This window comes from Thamnophis sirtalis, unplaced genomic scaffold (genome assembly GCF_051295495.1).
Source record: "Thamnophis sirtalis isolate CommonGarterSnake01/CBP01778 unplaced genomic scaffold, rThaSir2_p1.2 scaffold_11, whole genome shotgun sequence".
Lineage (NCBI taxonomy): Eukaryota > Metazoa > Chordata > Lepidosauria > Squamata > Natricidae > Thamnophis > Thamnophis sirtalis.
Window position 1 is genome coordinate 31,864,218 of NW_028261391.1, and position 16,603 is coordinate 31,880,820.

General features: G+C 35.8%; 1 protein-coding gene across 2 annotated transcripts in view; it reads left to right on the forward strand.

Annotated features, from left to right (window-relative positions):
- DOCK10 (dedicator of cytokinesis 10) overlaps nucleotides 1–16,603 on the forward strand; it is a 137,180-nt gene that overhangs the window by 26,357 nt on the left and 94,220 nt on the right. For both annotated transcript variants that reach the window (XM_087725478.1, XM_087725479.1), the window contains exons 2-3: nucleotides 10,923–11,042; nucleotides 15,573–15,662. In XM_087725478.1, the coding sequence (XP_087581604.1) occupies nucleotides 10,923–11,042; nucleotides 15,573–15,662 (210 nt within the window). The remainder of the gene's footprint in view (nucleotides 1–10,922; nucleotides 11,043–15,572; nucleotides 15,663–16,603) is intronic.

The following is a 16,603-nucleotide window of genomic DNA, read 5'->3' on the forward strand; positions in this document are numbered from 1 at the left end:
CTTAGGTGCAGCGTTAGACCACAGTCAGACAAGAAGTAGTTCTGACCACAAAATCCCTCCACAAAAGGAAATCAGCTATAGGTAACGGTAGAGGTTCCACTCGTACATATGTGCTAGTCATTCCCAACTCTAGGGGGTGGTGCTCATCTCCGTTTTAAAGCCAAAGAGCCAGCACTGTCCAAAGACTTGTCTGTGGTCATGTGGCCGGCATGACTGAATGCCAAAGGCGCAAGGAACACTGTTACTTTCCCACCAAAGATGGTTCCTACTTTTCTACTTTCATTTTTTACATGCTTTTGAGCTGCTAGGTTGGCAGAAGCTGGGACAAGTAATGGGAGCTCACTCCATTACATGGCACTAGGGATTCAAACCACCAAATTGCCAACCTTTCTGATCGACAAGCTCAGCGTCTTAGCCTCTGAGTCACCACGTCCCTCTCAGCTATAAGTAAACTTTGCCAAATGGTTGTTAATTACATTGAAGCCAGTTTTTGGTGGAAACCCTGCTCTATTTCATATCTGACCACTACTGAATGAAATACGGAATGCCAATTTGAGACATTCAGAAGCTTGTAGAGGTCTGTTGTACTTCTATTTCTTCAAACTAAATTTACAGATGGTCTTCAGTTTAGCAAAAGGCTGTGTGCTGTATTCTTTGTGAGGCAGAGGAGTTTTTTGTTCTCCCCAACTACCCAGATTGTAATTCCTTATTCACAACAGCTAAAGTTTACACGGTATAATACTGTTCCTCCAATCTTAGGTGGGTGGGGAGAAATGAAACAGGTGATAGGAAACATTGTGACTGAGGCGTCAATCTTACTTGTCATTGAAGAAGCACAACATTACTCAGACAGGAAGTAATGATTTATTACTGAATTTCGGGTTCTTCTTTTTCTTCTTTTGAATGCAATTTGTGGAGATAGTATAAGTGTTCATATACTTCCTCTGCTCACAGCATAAATAATAATAATAATCAGTGAAAGAGGATTGTGTTTTTCTAATATGGATTTCTTTTCTGCTTGATGTTCTACTAACACAATGAGTTTCCGAGGGAAAGTATTTAAAAGGGACCACAGTGAACTTTGGAGAAAAAAACGGACAATTAGACGAACTAACAGAGAAATCCACAGTATGAATGGTGTATGTATATAAATATATATGCTTGTACTTTTTTTGTGTAATTTATTTAATGTAACTTTAGAGAGTTAGGTTTGTGAACAGAATAGATTATAGTATTCTTATTTTATCTCAGTGACCAGAGCAAATTCTCTAGTGAAATTATAGAAATACTATTTCCAAAGATTGCTATTGAAATTTGTTGGCCAGGCCATGTTGGTTAGGAATTGTAGGAATGGAGTCTCATATCTGGCAAGTAAAAAACTGGAAGAATTTGTAAGACAAATTTCAATAGTTAAAATTAATAGAACAAAATCAGTGTATCTATGAGATAAGACATCCTAATATGTTTGTGATTTCAGCGTGAATGGGAAAAAAGAATGTAAGAACTAAGTAATAAGCTGTTTGACATTTATGGTGTATGAGTTATAGTTACTTATTCAGACCACTGTCCTGAATATATGAAAGAATATATCAAATTGAAATTAAACTTTATGTAATACACTTATAGTTGAGAGTTCTTATATATGTGATAAATAAATAAAATGCCTTTTCTTTACCATTTCCATCATCTGTAATTTTATCATGACATGATAGAATTTATATTTTTATCATCACAGAAATTTGTTGAGTCTCTCTTTATATGACTTTTTTTTGGGTGGGGGGGGAATCCAATTTGTTAGAAGAAAGCTTGAAAAAGACAGCCTCAAATAAGCCAGACTTTAAAGATACTCATGATTTAATATACATGTGTATTAAAATATCCGTGAAGGAGATTTTCTATGATTTCTAATATGAAAGTTACACACTAAACAATATTGGTTAAATGATATGGTAAATGATAGTTACAGATTTAGCTTTTTGTTGCAGGAAAGAGTTTAATATGTTTTTAAACAATAAGGATGCAAATTTTAAAAAGATCAGAAAAAATGTTTCTAAAGATACAGAGTATGTATTAATTCATGTACTAATAGCAGAGTATATAAGTTTGCAAAATAAGTTCAATTTTGAATCGTAACATAAAAAAGATTTAGCAAAGGAATCTAGAAAGCCAGTATACCAGAGCATTCCTATATTGTCACAAGTTTTACTTCCTAAGATTTTAGTGACCTCTTAATCTCTCAGTGGTGATACAGGTAATCCTTGGATTGTGCATGATCATTCAAATTCAGTTGTTTAATGTTTAATTAAGTGAGTTGTGTCCAATTTAAAATCTTTTTTTTTTGCCATAGTGGTTAAGTGAATCATCTTGATTATTAAGAAATACATGGTTCTTAAACAAATCTGGCTTCTCCCAATGATATTACTTGTTGGAATTTTGGTCATGTGACCGTGGGGATACTGCAATGATCATAAGTGTGACAACTAGTTGTAAGTCACTTTTTCAGTGTTGTGGTAACTTAAACAGTTGGTAAACATATGATTGTAAGTCAAGGACTACCTGCCAGTGTATTCTTTGCATTTGTGCACTAGAGGGGAAAAAACCAATTAGCAGTCCCCTTCATTCTTCCTTTACCACATTTGGGAAGGAAGGAAGGAAGAGAAGGGATGAAAGAAAAGGAGGAAGGACTAGACAGCCATCCTGGGAACAGAAAGGCAAATAATCTCTCAGCAACTTTAAAAAGAGTCTTGATTCTAAGAAGTGTAGAAGGGGTGCTTCCCACACTTGGAAATCTTCCTCTTCTGTTACAAATGCAGAAGAAATGCTGCAAAAAAAAATTGTGCTAGATTTTCTCATAGCAACTAATCCAGTCAAGATTAGTGGAAAGCCCATGGCATCACAGGATCTCTGATATAGATCTCGGCTTTCTAAGCGAAAGGCTGGAAACTTTGAAATCAGATAACCACTATAGTGCATCCGTTTTTTTATATACACACATATATATATACATTTTTATATACATACATTTTATATACATACATATATATATATGTGTGTATGTGTATGTATATGTATATGTATATATACATACATACATACATACATACATACATACATACATACATACATACATACATTGACTTGTTTCCAAGAGACCCCATGGCTATGTTGCTTGCATTTATCATTCATTTAACCCTGTAAATTGTTATGTACAATTTGCTATGAACATTTTGTACATTTCTAATGTACAATTTATTCATTCCTTAAATTAGTTTGCTGGCCATCTCACTGCAAGCAGTGTTTGCTGAATGCTGAAAATAATGATTTTATGGGAAAATAAATTCTATATGAAACTGAATCCCAATCTGCTTAGAAAAATGGATCTTTATAAGGAAATGTTACAAAAAGTGTTGTGAGACTTCAGGTGCAAAATTCATCAGGCTCCTACTGCCTGTGGAAATGTGTGTCCCCTTGCAGGATTGTTAATTCATTTAATTGCACATACATGGAGCAAAACATTATCTATATATGTTTCTTCTTTTCAAAAACCACATCCCGTTTTAAAAGAACAGCCTTTGAGTATTTGCATGAAGTATACTGTTTTTAGCCATAGCATTACTTGAACTGAAGTGGTTTTTTTTTTAAAAAAAATGATGCTGTTTAAACAGGAACTATATTCTGAATCTTCTTCCTCTTAGGTTAAGATTAAAGAAGTAGTCATTGTGGTGTTCTGTTTTCTTGATGTGTTTTTCAGTGGCATATTTAATTTGCAAGGCAGTACAGCTTCCCCTCCTTTTTGCAGTTAATAACCCATCCCTTTCCAATCTACTTCACAACTGAAGCACACTAAATACTCGCCTTAAGTATGGCATAGTGATTAAAGTGTCAGGCTAGTTACCAGCAAACCTTGAGTTCTTTCTGCGCCTTAGACACAAAGCCAATTTGGTGACCTTGAGCCAGCCACATTCTTGTAGTCTTACAAACAGGCAATGGCAAACTACTTTCAATATCTTGTAAAAAAAAAAGTAGGGATTTCTCCAGGCAGTCACTAGGAATCAACACTGACTCAAAGGCGGGCATGCACGCACGTGCGCGCGCGCACACACACACACACACATGTTATCATTATAGGAACAGCTAAGAGATAACTTCACTATGTTTTTTAAGGATATGGTACACATGAACCAAACCAGGGCAAAATAAAAAAATACAGAAACATAATTGCTCAGTTTTATTTTAAATACTTTTATAGTGTAAGCATAGTGTTGGGCCACAACCTTTGAAACAATTGTTTTTTAAAAAAATTATGTCCGTTTATAAGCTGAATACGATCTACTTTGGTGAACAGAAAGAATTCACTGTACAAATCATGTTGCATGACAGTGAAGCAATGCTGGGGCAGGGGGGGGGGGTTGTAAGTGAAAGTTCTTTTACTGACATGGTCCAGCTGCAGCCTTTTGCCCGTGCCAGATAGACTGTGCATGTAGCAGCCTTGTACGAGTTCCATTGCCATGCAGCTGCCATCAGACACCTGACAAGCACTCTCATTGGCTGATGCTGTTTTTTAATTATCCGGCCAGTTAGCTCAGGTACAAGAGCTTAGTTTTAAATCAGTTTGAAAGGCTTGGAAATAGGGTGAAGTAATGATGAATGTGGGCCGAGAAGTTCTATTTGATTAATGTTTTGTTCTATGCCAGGAAATATAAGCATCTACGTCCTTTGGTAAAAACTGAAAAAACAATGCAACTTCTCAAGTGAAGAAGAAAATATGCTATAAATGCAAGAAATTATTAGTCAATTAGTCTTTTTATATATTCACAAATTCTTCTTCTTCTTCTTGTGCCATATCTGTCATTGGACATTGCCGATCATGTTGGCAATCCTACTTTTATCAACAGCTGCACGAAAAAGTGCTGCTGAGTTTTGGCCAAATCAGACCCTTAGATTTTGAAGCCATGATATTCTTTTTCTGCCTGGACCTCGTTTGCCTTCAATCTTTCCTTGGAGTATTAAATGAAGTATGTCGTATTTTCCTGGATGTCACATCACATGCCCAAAGTATTCTAACTTTTGCTTTTTAATGGTTTTGATGATTTCGCTATTCACAAATATATGAAATTTTGGAAGAATAATCTGTAGGAAGGAATATATATGTAATATCTGCCAGGTTTCTATATTTTATATGTAAAATATATTTCTATATTTTAATGATGAGAGAAATGAAAAATTCTGGCAACCACATTATTTTTTATTAATTACTCAGTGATATCTTGATAGTAACATTTCTTGATATTTGAATCTGTTGGTTATGTGTATTCAGATGTCTTCAATCATTTTAATATATTGTGACAATACTATATACTATATACAATACTATATATTTGATTTTAGGATTAACTGTAAAATACATAAGCACTGGAATAGACTAGGATTATCTTTCTTCAGAACAAGCTAATGAGTTTCATCTGAATGATACAGTATGGTCTTCACTACAAAATACTTTTTCTAATTCTCAGCTAAATAAATAGTACTTTGCATAGAAAAGATGTTCTGTAAACCTGCAGGAGCTAAATTGGGAAGCAAAGTGGCTGTGCTGCCAATTAGCATTTACGCAGCCATTTGCATGACCCTTTCAAATGATGAAACTGCTTCAACACTTTGAGGAGATGCTCCTTTTGTGCTCCTACACATTGCAAAAAACATTTTCTGAGCACTATGCACAGCCCCAGTATTATATACTGCATATTGTCAAGCCCTTTCAAGACAAACATCTACCAAGTGTAATCTAGGTTATGTCTCCCTGTTCACAGGAACAATTTTTCTATCAATATTTTATCTTTCAGGGCTCAAATTACTGTTTATCCACTTTCAGCACTTTTGCATTTTTACTGTATTTACGTTTCCTGTTTTTTGTCTACTTCAATATCTTGTTTTAGGTTGCTGTCTCTGCAAACATGTTACACACAAATCACACAGATACTCTCTGTGTCTGTGTGTCTAATCTGTTCTGTCTGAATAGAAAATATGTACAGCTGCCAACCAATGGCTTGCTACTGCATTGCTACAAGGACTTTTAAATATTCATAATTATAAAGTACTTCCTCTGATATTAAATTTCAATGCTAGAGGCCAAATTTTTTCATTCCTTAGAATTTTCCAATGAGATTGGTCTATTTTGCTTTCTCTCTATAATATATAACTAGAGATTTACAGATTCTCAGTGTTTCATCATTATTTTAACAATATGTTACAGAGCCAATGTTGCAGTAATCTCATGAAACATCATTGTTGTACATCAGGCGGTTGGTGGTTTTTTTTTTTTTTTAACAAATTTGGCAATTTACATTAGTGTGGATTTCAACTCCCAACATTTCCCAGTCAGTTCTGGTAGTTGAAGTCCATAAAAATTGAAAAAACACTAACATACATGATTCTAAATTACAGAAAATATGTAGGTTGCAGGAGAGAATTTGGGAGTTCTGGGTTAAGGATGTATTTTCATTAAACCTGAACATTCAGAAAGGGGGCCTACTCTGCATCACAACAGAAACAAATCTGCACCAGGACATAAAATACATCCTAAAGCAAAACTTCAGTAAACCACACTTCATTTTACTTAAATTTTAGAGTTTTCTATGTTGACACTGTTCATTTCTTCCTCAATTTTTTCTCACATGGATACTAGACGGCATTTGGAATTGGAAGTCATCTTTCATTCTGTGCCATTTTTTCCTCAGTTTAATTTGTGAATTGACTGCTTATTAGCAGCTAAACCCATTTTTGGATACTTGTTTTAGATTAATTGGTTCTAATCCTGAGTCTTACCTGTTGTTGAAGTCCAATTTCATAAATTTTGACAATCCGCTGCGGATGATGAAAATATACCAGAACTTGGTATATGTGGAATGCAGTTTCCTTCAATCACTAGATTACATCCAGACCTAGTGGAACTATTAAGAACTTCTTTTCATTTACATAACAAGCGTTCATTTATGTAAGCTTGAAATTAGTGAGATTTCTCAAGGCATAGAAATGAGCTAAGTTTAGTTCCTAAATTAAATATGTTTAATTTGTTCTCTGAATCTAGCAATTGTGGGTTATGTGACAAACCATGGTTAACTAAATCGTGACCTATAAAATTGTGTCAACCAGTCTCTGACTCAGATCCCTGATATATCAAACATAATTGTCACTATTGACTGTCACTGTTTATAGTTTCATGAAAGGTTCCTCCACACTAATTCATAGCATTTGAATCTGGATCTGTGTAGAATAATGGGCCGTATGACCATTTCTCTTATATGTATTCTTATATGATAAATCCCATCAACTAGTTTGTCCTTCTTCCCAAATATTCCGCTTTTGATTAATATTCTAGGATGCCTGAAAGACAAGTGATAACAAAGCAATCAATATTAAGATTTGTTTAAGCGCCTAAGACATTGTGGTTGTACTTACATGATTGCCCAACCAGTTTCTATCTTGGAGAAAATATCTTTGTTTAGCATTAGCACAGGACTATAGAATCTCCAATGAAGCAGGAAAATAGTTCTCTAATACTTCAGCTACCCACTAACTGCTGAATATATTTGTAGGAGGTCACCACTTCCTGACACATTAAAAACAAAAATCTTGAAAAGAAAATATGCATGGTACTCACGTCAATATTACTACATTGCAATATAAGACAGTGAACTGCTACTTGGATTTGCTTACATCATTTTTCTCATAGCCTGCAGTACTGTTCTTAAATTTCAACAAATTTCCTAATATACTGAAGTTTCAAAAATCTTTCCAAGGGTTCAACACCAAAAGTGTAGAATAAGTGTGTGATAAGAGAGAGAGAAAAGATCTAGTTTGCACTCTTCAGCATTATGCGTTGAAGCCTTAAAGAACTGTTACCAACTTAACAGTACATCTGACAATGCTTTAGATGCTGAACTATGCAGTCAGATACTGAAACCTCAGGCACTGTGATTGTTCTGTGAAATCAATTACGAGGGTATTTTTAGTCATTGCTGGAAGAAATAGGATTGCTACCAAATGAAACAAGTTAAGTTTTTAGGAGGTGATGTTATTTGCTAATCAACATGCTACAGTAATTAAGGCACTAGGCTGAAAACCAGGAGACAGTGAGTTCAAAGCCTGCCTTAACCAGCTGGATGACTTTGGGCCAGTCATTGCCCCTCCAGCCAACCACCATACAGGATTGTTATTATGGGGAAAATAAGAGAAGGAAGGAGTATTACGTATGTTCACTGCCTTGAATTATTTATAAAAATAATAAAGATGGGATACAAACAAACCCCCCAAGGAGGAAAAACTGATGCATTGTGTGTCATGACATCCCTCAAGATACAGAAATTACATGCCATATTTTATTGTTGACTTATGACACCTGGCACATCATTGAATGTTATTACCAGATACAGGAATTAAACAATTTTTTAGATATTCTATAGCTGTAATTTCTAAGTATTTCCATTTCTGGCACTAATTCTGGCCAGGTGCATGCTATGTTCATCCTAGCTAATGAAAATGAATCAGAAATTTTGCATGTTGTACCATTGTTAAAAAAATTAATGGTCTGTAAAAGAAAAGAAGGTAAGAGAAGAAATATTAAATACATCTTTTTATAATCCCATCTTTATTTGTACCTAGCTAGCATAATTTATTAGGCTTTTTAAAAAAATTAGCATTTAAAAAAAACCTCTGTCCTGCACCCTTTCGTCATTGCCTTGTAGGTTCATTTCCAGGATAATTACATTTGGGAAAGATAATCCTGTGACTGTTAAAACTTTAATTAGCCCAAAACGTTATAAATCTCCCAGCAAGCCTTGCAAGGGAGAATGGACTAACTCAAACTTTGTGACATTTCTGTCAGCTATTCTGAGAAATCTCTTGGAGTAAAAATGAAACTCCCCACTAAAAATAACAACAAAAAATTCTAACCATATATTTGAGAAAAGTCCCTCTAAAAAATGTAAAATGAAATTCATTTGAGACTGAATTTATCAGATTTGAAACCATTGCTCATGCAAAAAAATAATACTGAACCTTCAATATTAAGAATGATAAACTCTTAGCAATTTAGAATACTGTGACTAGGACAGCAGAAACCAGCTCCTTTTTTCCCATCATAAAATTCAAACATGACAACTTAAGAAAGAAATTATGTTTTTTTAATTACAAATATGTTTCTGAAGCTCCATATGAAGCTATGATCAAAGTGGTGTGGGTGTATATAATTTACCTTTTACAGAGCAGTGTTTTTTCTCACTTTGTTCACATTTTAGTTACATTAAAGCAAGTCAAGAGGTGGCAGAATTTTAAGAGTTCAATTTAAAAATAAAATACTTTCATTTCCCTTTACTACTTAAAAGAAATTAAATGTGTTTTTGTTCAGATGTTCAGATATTATTCAAATGAAGTTTCAAAACCTGATTTATTTAATATATTTTGTCACCAATTACATTATATCAAGAGTATGTCTAAAATGAAATACTCCAAATCCTGAAATATCATGGTAATATAACATTGGGTCTGTTGAGCCCTGCAAGGCTGGTGAGCTCAGGAAACAAGAGCCACTTGCATTTCTGGAAAGGTATTTATTGCTAATAGAGTAATGGGATTTGAAAACCTGATAAAACAACAGGTTAGTCTGTGCCTAGCATAATTAAAGCAGGGTTACTCAGGTCTCTTCTTGCTGCAGTCCCTTTTTCCTGCCTGCCAGACATTGCATCCCAGAGCCAGGTACTGATGTTGAAAAGATATTCAAACTTTACCTTTTCAATAAAGATCTGAAGGAATTTGAGAAAAAGGGATTTGAAGAAGACGTTGTGGCAGTGCTTGGATGTGATATACCTGTACATTTGTTTGCAGATAAATCAATCAATCAATCTACCTACCTACCTACCCTTCATCTCTCTCCCTCTCTTTTTCTTTCTCTTTCTCTCTTTTTCTTTCTTTCTTCCTATCTTATCTGTATTTCTATAACTCTATCTCCCTGAAAAATATTTAGAAAAAAAAATTGTTTATACATTATTGTTATCTAATAATAATTCATAAAGGTGAATAGTTAATGTCCTTCTTTTCACCTTGCAAGAAGTCATTGGTTTTTCAATGCTATACATCTACATTCAGTTTTCGTCTTTGTTCCTGTTTCTCCACCCAAGTTACTAATAAGATTCCTTTTGTCTTTCTGTAGATATACATAGTCACCAAGCAATACAGCCTCTCTTTTTATGTAGCATATCAAAGAATGTGCAATTTTACCTTTTCTTTGGCTGTTTCTTTTGAGTGCTTTTTAGAGGGTTCATAATGCCTTTCAGCAATAATAGTATTTTCCTGATGGCTGAAAAAGGTATAATCCAGCTCTTTACTGGGGAAAGTATGGGGTTGACTGCCAAATAGTTTATCCTGACAGAGACAAGGATGAATGCCAAGTTAAACAGAGCAATAGTACTTTTGTTTCTAGCAAACGACTTGAATTTAAAATGTGGCTAAGCATAAGAGAGTAATGGGGATGAATCAGCACAAAGCTCATGGAAACAACTGAAATTAAAACACACCATTTGGCATCAAATTCATTTAGAAGATAATTGCATGTAGTTATTCAGTCCCTTTAAAAGAAATGTGGGTATGTTTCTCGGCATAAAGAATAGGTTAATGTGGCAATGTAGTATGATTTGATATTACCTGCATAATGCATATTACTTACCAGGTCTCCTCATCAGGAAATAATCAGACCGATAATGAACATTTTGAGCAGCCAAATCCATCTGGCTATATTTTCAGCTTCACTATACCAACTTGTACATAGCAACTGTTGCGTGAAAGGATAATAGAAATGGAGCCCCAGATCCAAAAAGAAATACAAAGGAATTATACAAGTTAAGTCTTTTTTGTGTGTTTTGTCTCCTCAGCAGGAGAAACCCAAACTTCTGGAACCTTTGGATTATGAAACAGTAATTGCAGATATTGAGAAGAATGTTGAAAATGATCGTCTGAAAGACCTCTTTTTGTTCCCTGAAGATGACTTTTCAGTGAGTGATTGGTGTTTACTAACAAAGCTAAAATTTTGTCAAGATGTTCCAGTTTTTATGCCTTGCACCACGTGAGACAGTATTGTGCTCAGCTCGGTTTCCTTTTTTAAAAAAAAAAAACAAGATACCCTGCTTTAGGTAAAAAGAGGATTGATTTGGCCAAATCAAACACAATAGTTTCTTTTCCTGTACTTTGAACTTTTAGATTCAATAGTACTGAAATAGGCATGAAACTGTAGAAAACTAAGAAGCTTTCAAGGTTGATGTTACTCCATCAGGATAGGCCAGATCATGAAACAGATTCTACAAGTTGGCTGGAATCCACTGTATTGCCATAGGCTTCAGTAGTAGATCTAGAAAGCCTGATCAAATTTTACCATCCCTCCCTCCTTCCCTCTATACCAGGGGTGTCCAACCTTAGTAACTTTTAAGACTTGTGGACTTCAACTTCCAGAATTCTCTGGCCAGCGGGATAGACACCACTGCTCTATACTCTAACGAATTAAAGAGAAGTCAGTCTTATTTCTCACATTTCCTTCTGTTTCTTGGTCTCAAAGCATTGTTTCTTCCTCATGTCTCCAAGGTTATCTCCCTGGCTAGAGCAGGGGTGTCAAACTTGATTTCATTGAGGGCTGCATCAGGATTGTGTGACCTTGGGGGCCTGGGGTGGGTGTGGCCAGGGTGGGCATGGCCAGCTTGACAACACTTGTGTCAGGGGCACCTGTGATGACCCGAATGCTCTCCCAGAGAAAACAGGCTCCTGAGCTCCGTTTTCAGCTGCGCCAGCCTCCTGCAACCGTCTGCCAAGGAAAACAGAGCTCAGGAGGGCCATGTGCAGCCCTCCTGAGCTCTGTTTTCCCTGGTAGGCACCATATACCACTTCTTCACTGTTTCCAGGGCAGCCCCGCGGGCCAGAACTAAGCACCACGCAGGCTGGATCTGGGCTTGAGTTTGACAGCCCTGCTCTAGATAAACCGAGTGTGTGAAAGATTCAACAGACTCTTTCTTTTGGTAACTTAGGGACACATTTTTTTTTATAGGAATTTTTTTTTATTTTTGTTACATAGACAACATAATCACATAACAATAGAAAAAGAAAGGCAGAGGGAAAAAAAACCCACACAAAAAAAAAGAAAACAAAGCCCATCATCCCATGCAGTATGTCATTTGATTACAGGTGTTTTAACCTTTATCATTCTTATACATTCGTCGTTTCATTTAATAGATTTTGATTTCGTATCGTTTCTTACTCCCCTGCCTGTAGCAATCCATCCCTACTACGTTTCCCCCCATACACACACCCCGTATCTCTCTGTTATATATTTAATATACACCACAATAACCTAGGATTAAAAAAAAAAGGAAAAAAAAGGAAAAAACACAAAAAAGAGGGGGGGAAAGCCATCATCACATGCAGCATGTCGTTTGGTTCTGTTTAATTTTTTACTGTGATGCTGCAAGTTTGGCAAGTTTTGCAGCTGGCTTCTCTAATACTTGTGGTTAACACTTTCCTTTATTGCCAATATTCAGCTTAGAGTAAAATAACAGAGTTGGAAGGGACCTTGGAGGTCTTCTAGTCCAACCCCCTGCTTAAACAGGAAACCCTTCACCACTTCAGACAAATGGTTATCCAACCTCATCTTAAAAAATTCCAGTGCTGGATCATTTACAACTTCTGGAGGCAAGTTGTTCCATTGATTAATTGTTCTAATTGTCAGGAAATTTATCCTTAGTTCTAAGTTGCTTCTCTCCTTGATTAGTTTCCACCCATTGCTTCTTGTCTTACCCTCAGTTTAGCTTTAGCATTGGTAAGAATAATTATATAAGAAAAAGAACAATAGAAAACATTTCCATCAGCTCCTTGGTGGTTCCCAGATTCTGCCCCATATAACTGCAACATTGGTCCAAAGCACTTTTGCAGTAATAGCAGTAATAGCAGTAGACTTATATACCGCTTCATAGGCCTTTCAGGCCTCTCTAAGCGGTTTACAGAGAGTCAGCATATTGCCCCCAACAATCTGGGTCCTCATTTTACCCACCTCGGAAGGATGGAAGGCTGAGTCAACCCTGAGCCGGTGAGATTTGAACCGCTGACCTGCTGATCTAGCAGTAGCCTGCAGTGCTGCATTTAACCACTGCGCCACCTTGGCTCTTGGTAGTTACCTAATTCTAATGATTCCTGAATACAATACCAATAAAAGAATTCTTGAATTAAATACAGTGTTGCATGCTTTTCTCTTAATTGATAATGCCATTCTGGAAATAATTTAACTATTACTTTGACTGTTATCTCCATGATTTCATTTCAGCAGTTTTTCATTGGTAAATGTTAATCTCCATATGAACAGAAGTGTTTTAGCAATTGGGAAGCTAAACTGATGGTATCAAATATGTCTCCACCAACCCATTTTCAATTCGGCAAAGGAACAAAATTTTAAAATGAGCACGTGGAATCTTCTTGCCTTTTCATGTTTTCTTACCCTTGAGGAAGTTATTTCTTCTAAGACAGTTTTCTCCATTCCTGGATTGCCTTCGAGCTATGAAAAAAGAATATGTGTAATAATCTTTACATATAATAAGGTAGACAAAGGATGTTTGCAACAATCTCTTAATGTAAATACAACAACCATTGGTCTTGCAAAACAAAAATGAAATTATAGTGATGCATTAGGAAACACACAGGACAGAGAGCAAATTGTGTAATTCACTTTATTGTAACAGATGCCACAACACTCTGAAACTAAAAAGGTTTTCCAATTTCCTCCTCAGATTTTTCAATCAAAGGTAGCATTTTCCCTAGCAGATCCAAATGTTTAAAATAAATAGAATGTCCATCTGGCTTTCCTGAAGATTATAATAATCTCTTTCAAATTGTATGGGTAGAGATATTCACATGTTAACGTATGTGTATAAATCTCAGTATATATATATTTATGTACATTTATGACATTATGAAAAATGGTTTGCAGTCCTGTCTCTTAATTGTATCAGATTTGCTGTTAACAATATTTTACTGTTACTATGAATAAATCGTAAGTGCTTCTGTATCACAACTTGAAATATATGTGTAAAGAAATGTATTTAAAGTAATTCCATTACAGATTCAACTTCAGCAGGAAGTTAAAAAAAACAGCAGTTGTTTCCAGGGTTATTGAATTTATTTTTCCATTAAATGTATGTTAAACTGGCAAAACAACCATTGCATTGACAGTTAAAAAGAAAGCTTCATTTCCCAGCTAAGCTAATTTGAGGCTATTAACCCATCTAATTTACTCTGTCAAAACTGAAGCAAAAATTCAGCCTTTGTGCTTCTTTTGATAAAAGTTACCCTTCTCTGAAAGGTATCTTTTCAGAAACATAATAATAGTCCTCGATTCTTAACTAGGTTTATGAGCAGGAATAAAAAGGAATCAGTATTACCCAAACTCTCTTATATGCAACTGATTATGCTGAAATTTTCTTTTAAAAATATCTCAAACATTAATATTCTTAAAATATTTATATCTTGCCATTATTCCATTTAAAGCAATTTACTACAATAATTTGGGTACTATATGTTTCATTAAGGTAATATAAAGTCAGATTTTACTACACTATTTCTAAAAAGGCTTGTCTATCAGTGGGAAAAAACTGGTTTGTTCGCACAGGTATCTATGCATTACTGTCATTCTTATTCCTTGACTATTCAGGATTTATTAGAGGTGGTACACTTCCAAAAGCTGGATGCACAACAATATGTCTGTTGGGTACATTTTTTCCATTTTTTTGTCTATCAGGGAAAGGCACTTTGTGGGTATTGCAAAACTCACTTATTTCAAATAATCCCTCACACACACCCCCAAAAAAAAACCAGATGCAGAATTATTTCTTATGTATTATTCCAATAGAGAGCCTACCTTTCTGCCTGCAGAACATTCCTGAAAATGGGATGACAATTGATGTATGATTGATCTGTGATTATTGAAAATATGTTTTGCATCCAAATTCCTTAGTAACCATTTAGATGAATTCAACCTTTAATTACTCTATTTCAGGGGTGTCAAACTGGATTTCTTCGAGGGCCAGATCAGCATTGTAGTTGCAGGCTGAGGGCGGGGAATGGGGGGAAGAGATGGGATGGACACCTCCTGCAGCACTCTGACAGCCAAAAATGGGCCATGGGGGCAGCCCATGGGGCCACTGCATAGCCCATTATCAGCCTCCCCAGCTTCCAGAAGCACATTGCTTGCCAAAAACGGGTCGTGCAGAGACCACGCAAAGCCTCCATGTGGCCTGTTTTTGGCCAGCAGAGTGCTGCAGGAGACTGGAGAGGCTGAAAATGGGCCATGGGGCAATGAGCACAGGAACTGAGGGCCGGTTCTTTGATATTTCCAGGCTGGCCCTCCAGGCCACATTTAAGCACCTCATGGGCCGGATCAGGCCCATGGGCCTTGAGTTTGACACCCCTGTCCTATTTGATTACCTGTGTTATTTATCATTCTTTGATGCTCAGGTGTGAACTTTTTTCTCTCTTTGTTGACTTCTCATTAGATAGCCACAATTCCCTGGGAAATAAGAACACTGTACTCATCAGTTCCTGTAGATGCAGAACAAAAGGCAGAATATTTATTTGTGAAAGAGGTAAAGTTATCATTCTTTACTTTACTTAATCTTGAATATACATTTTTTCAGGATATTTATTTTAAAAAATAATACAGTGTTGTAACTTTCAACATCATGATCTCTTCCCCACCTTCCAGGTATTGTTTTTCAGCTATTCAGACATTAATGCTATGTTGTATCTGTTACTTGGCAATTGTTCTGTAGTTCTTCCTAGATATGTATTTGACACATGGTTGTGTCAGCACCTTGCTGTTCTTGTTAGATACTTGTATTGTTTGTGTTTGGTTTGTCTTTGGACAGAAGAATATATCAGACCAGTGATGATGGTTATTTTTTTGAAATATTTAATTGAGTATAATGAATCAGCTTTCAAGGTTATTTTGCACAAAGTTTAATTCATAATTGGGATTGTCATTGAATTATTTGAAGAGAGAGATCAGTGGGAATTTGTGGTGGACTGTACTAGTCTGGATACACAGGAGGGAGAGGGTCCATTCCAGAGAAGTAAGTGACAGCTCAATTCAGATAATTTGCCTGAGAGAAAGAGGACGAAGACAGCCCCCCTAACAGTTCTCTGAATATAGACTTATGAAGATAGCAGTGTGCTTTAGTTTGGCAAGATTCCATCTGCAGGTGTAGATGGTTCTGGGGTTCTGAAAGAATTTGCTTAAATGGAAATGGAGATATAAATATTTAGGTTCTTATATCTCTTAACTTTAAGTGGCCTTTTGCTGATTAATCGGGAGAATTGAAGATTTAGATATGGGTTCACTTGAGATCAAGAACGAAGAAGTATTGAGGTGTATTTTAAGAGACAACAAATAAAAGCTAATGTTGTTGGAGGTAAAGGGGAAAGTTTCTTTTAATTTTTTTCATGTACGGGGTGTTTTCTTTGCACTAATGCAGAGTTCCCAATCTTTCCGGCTTTATGGAACTATCCTATGCTATATGGGAAAAGG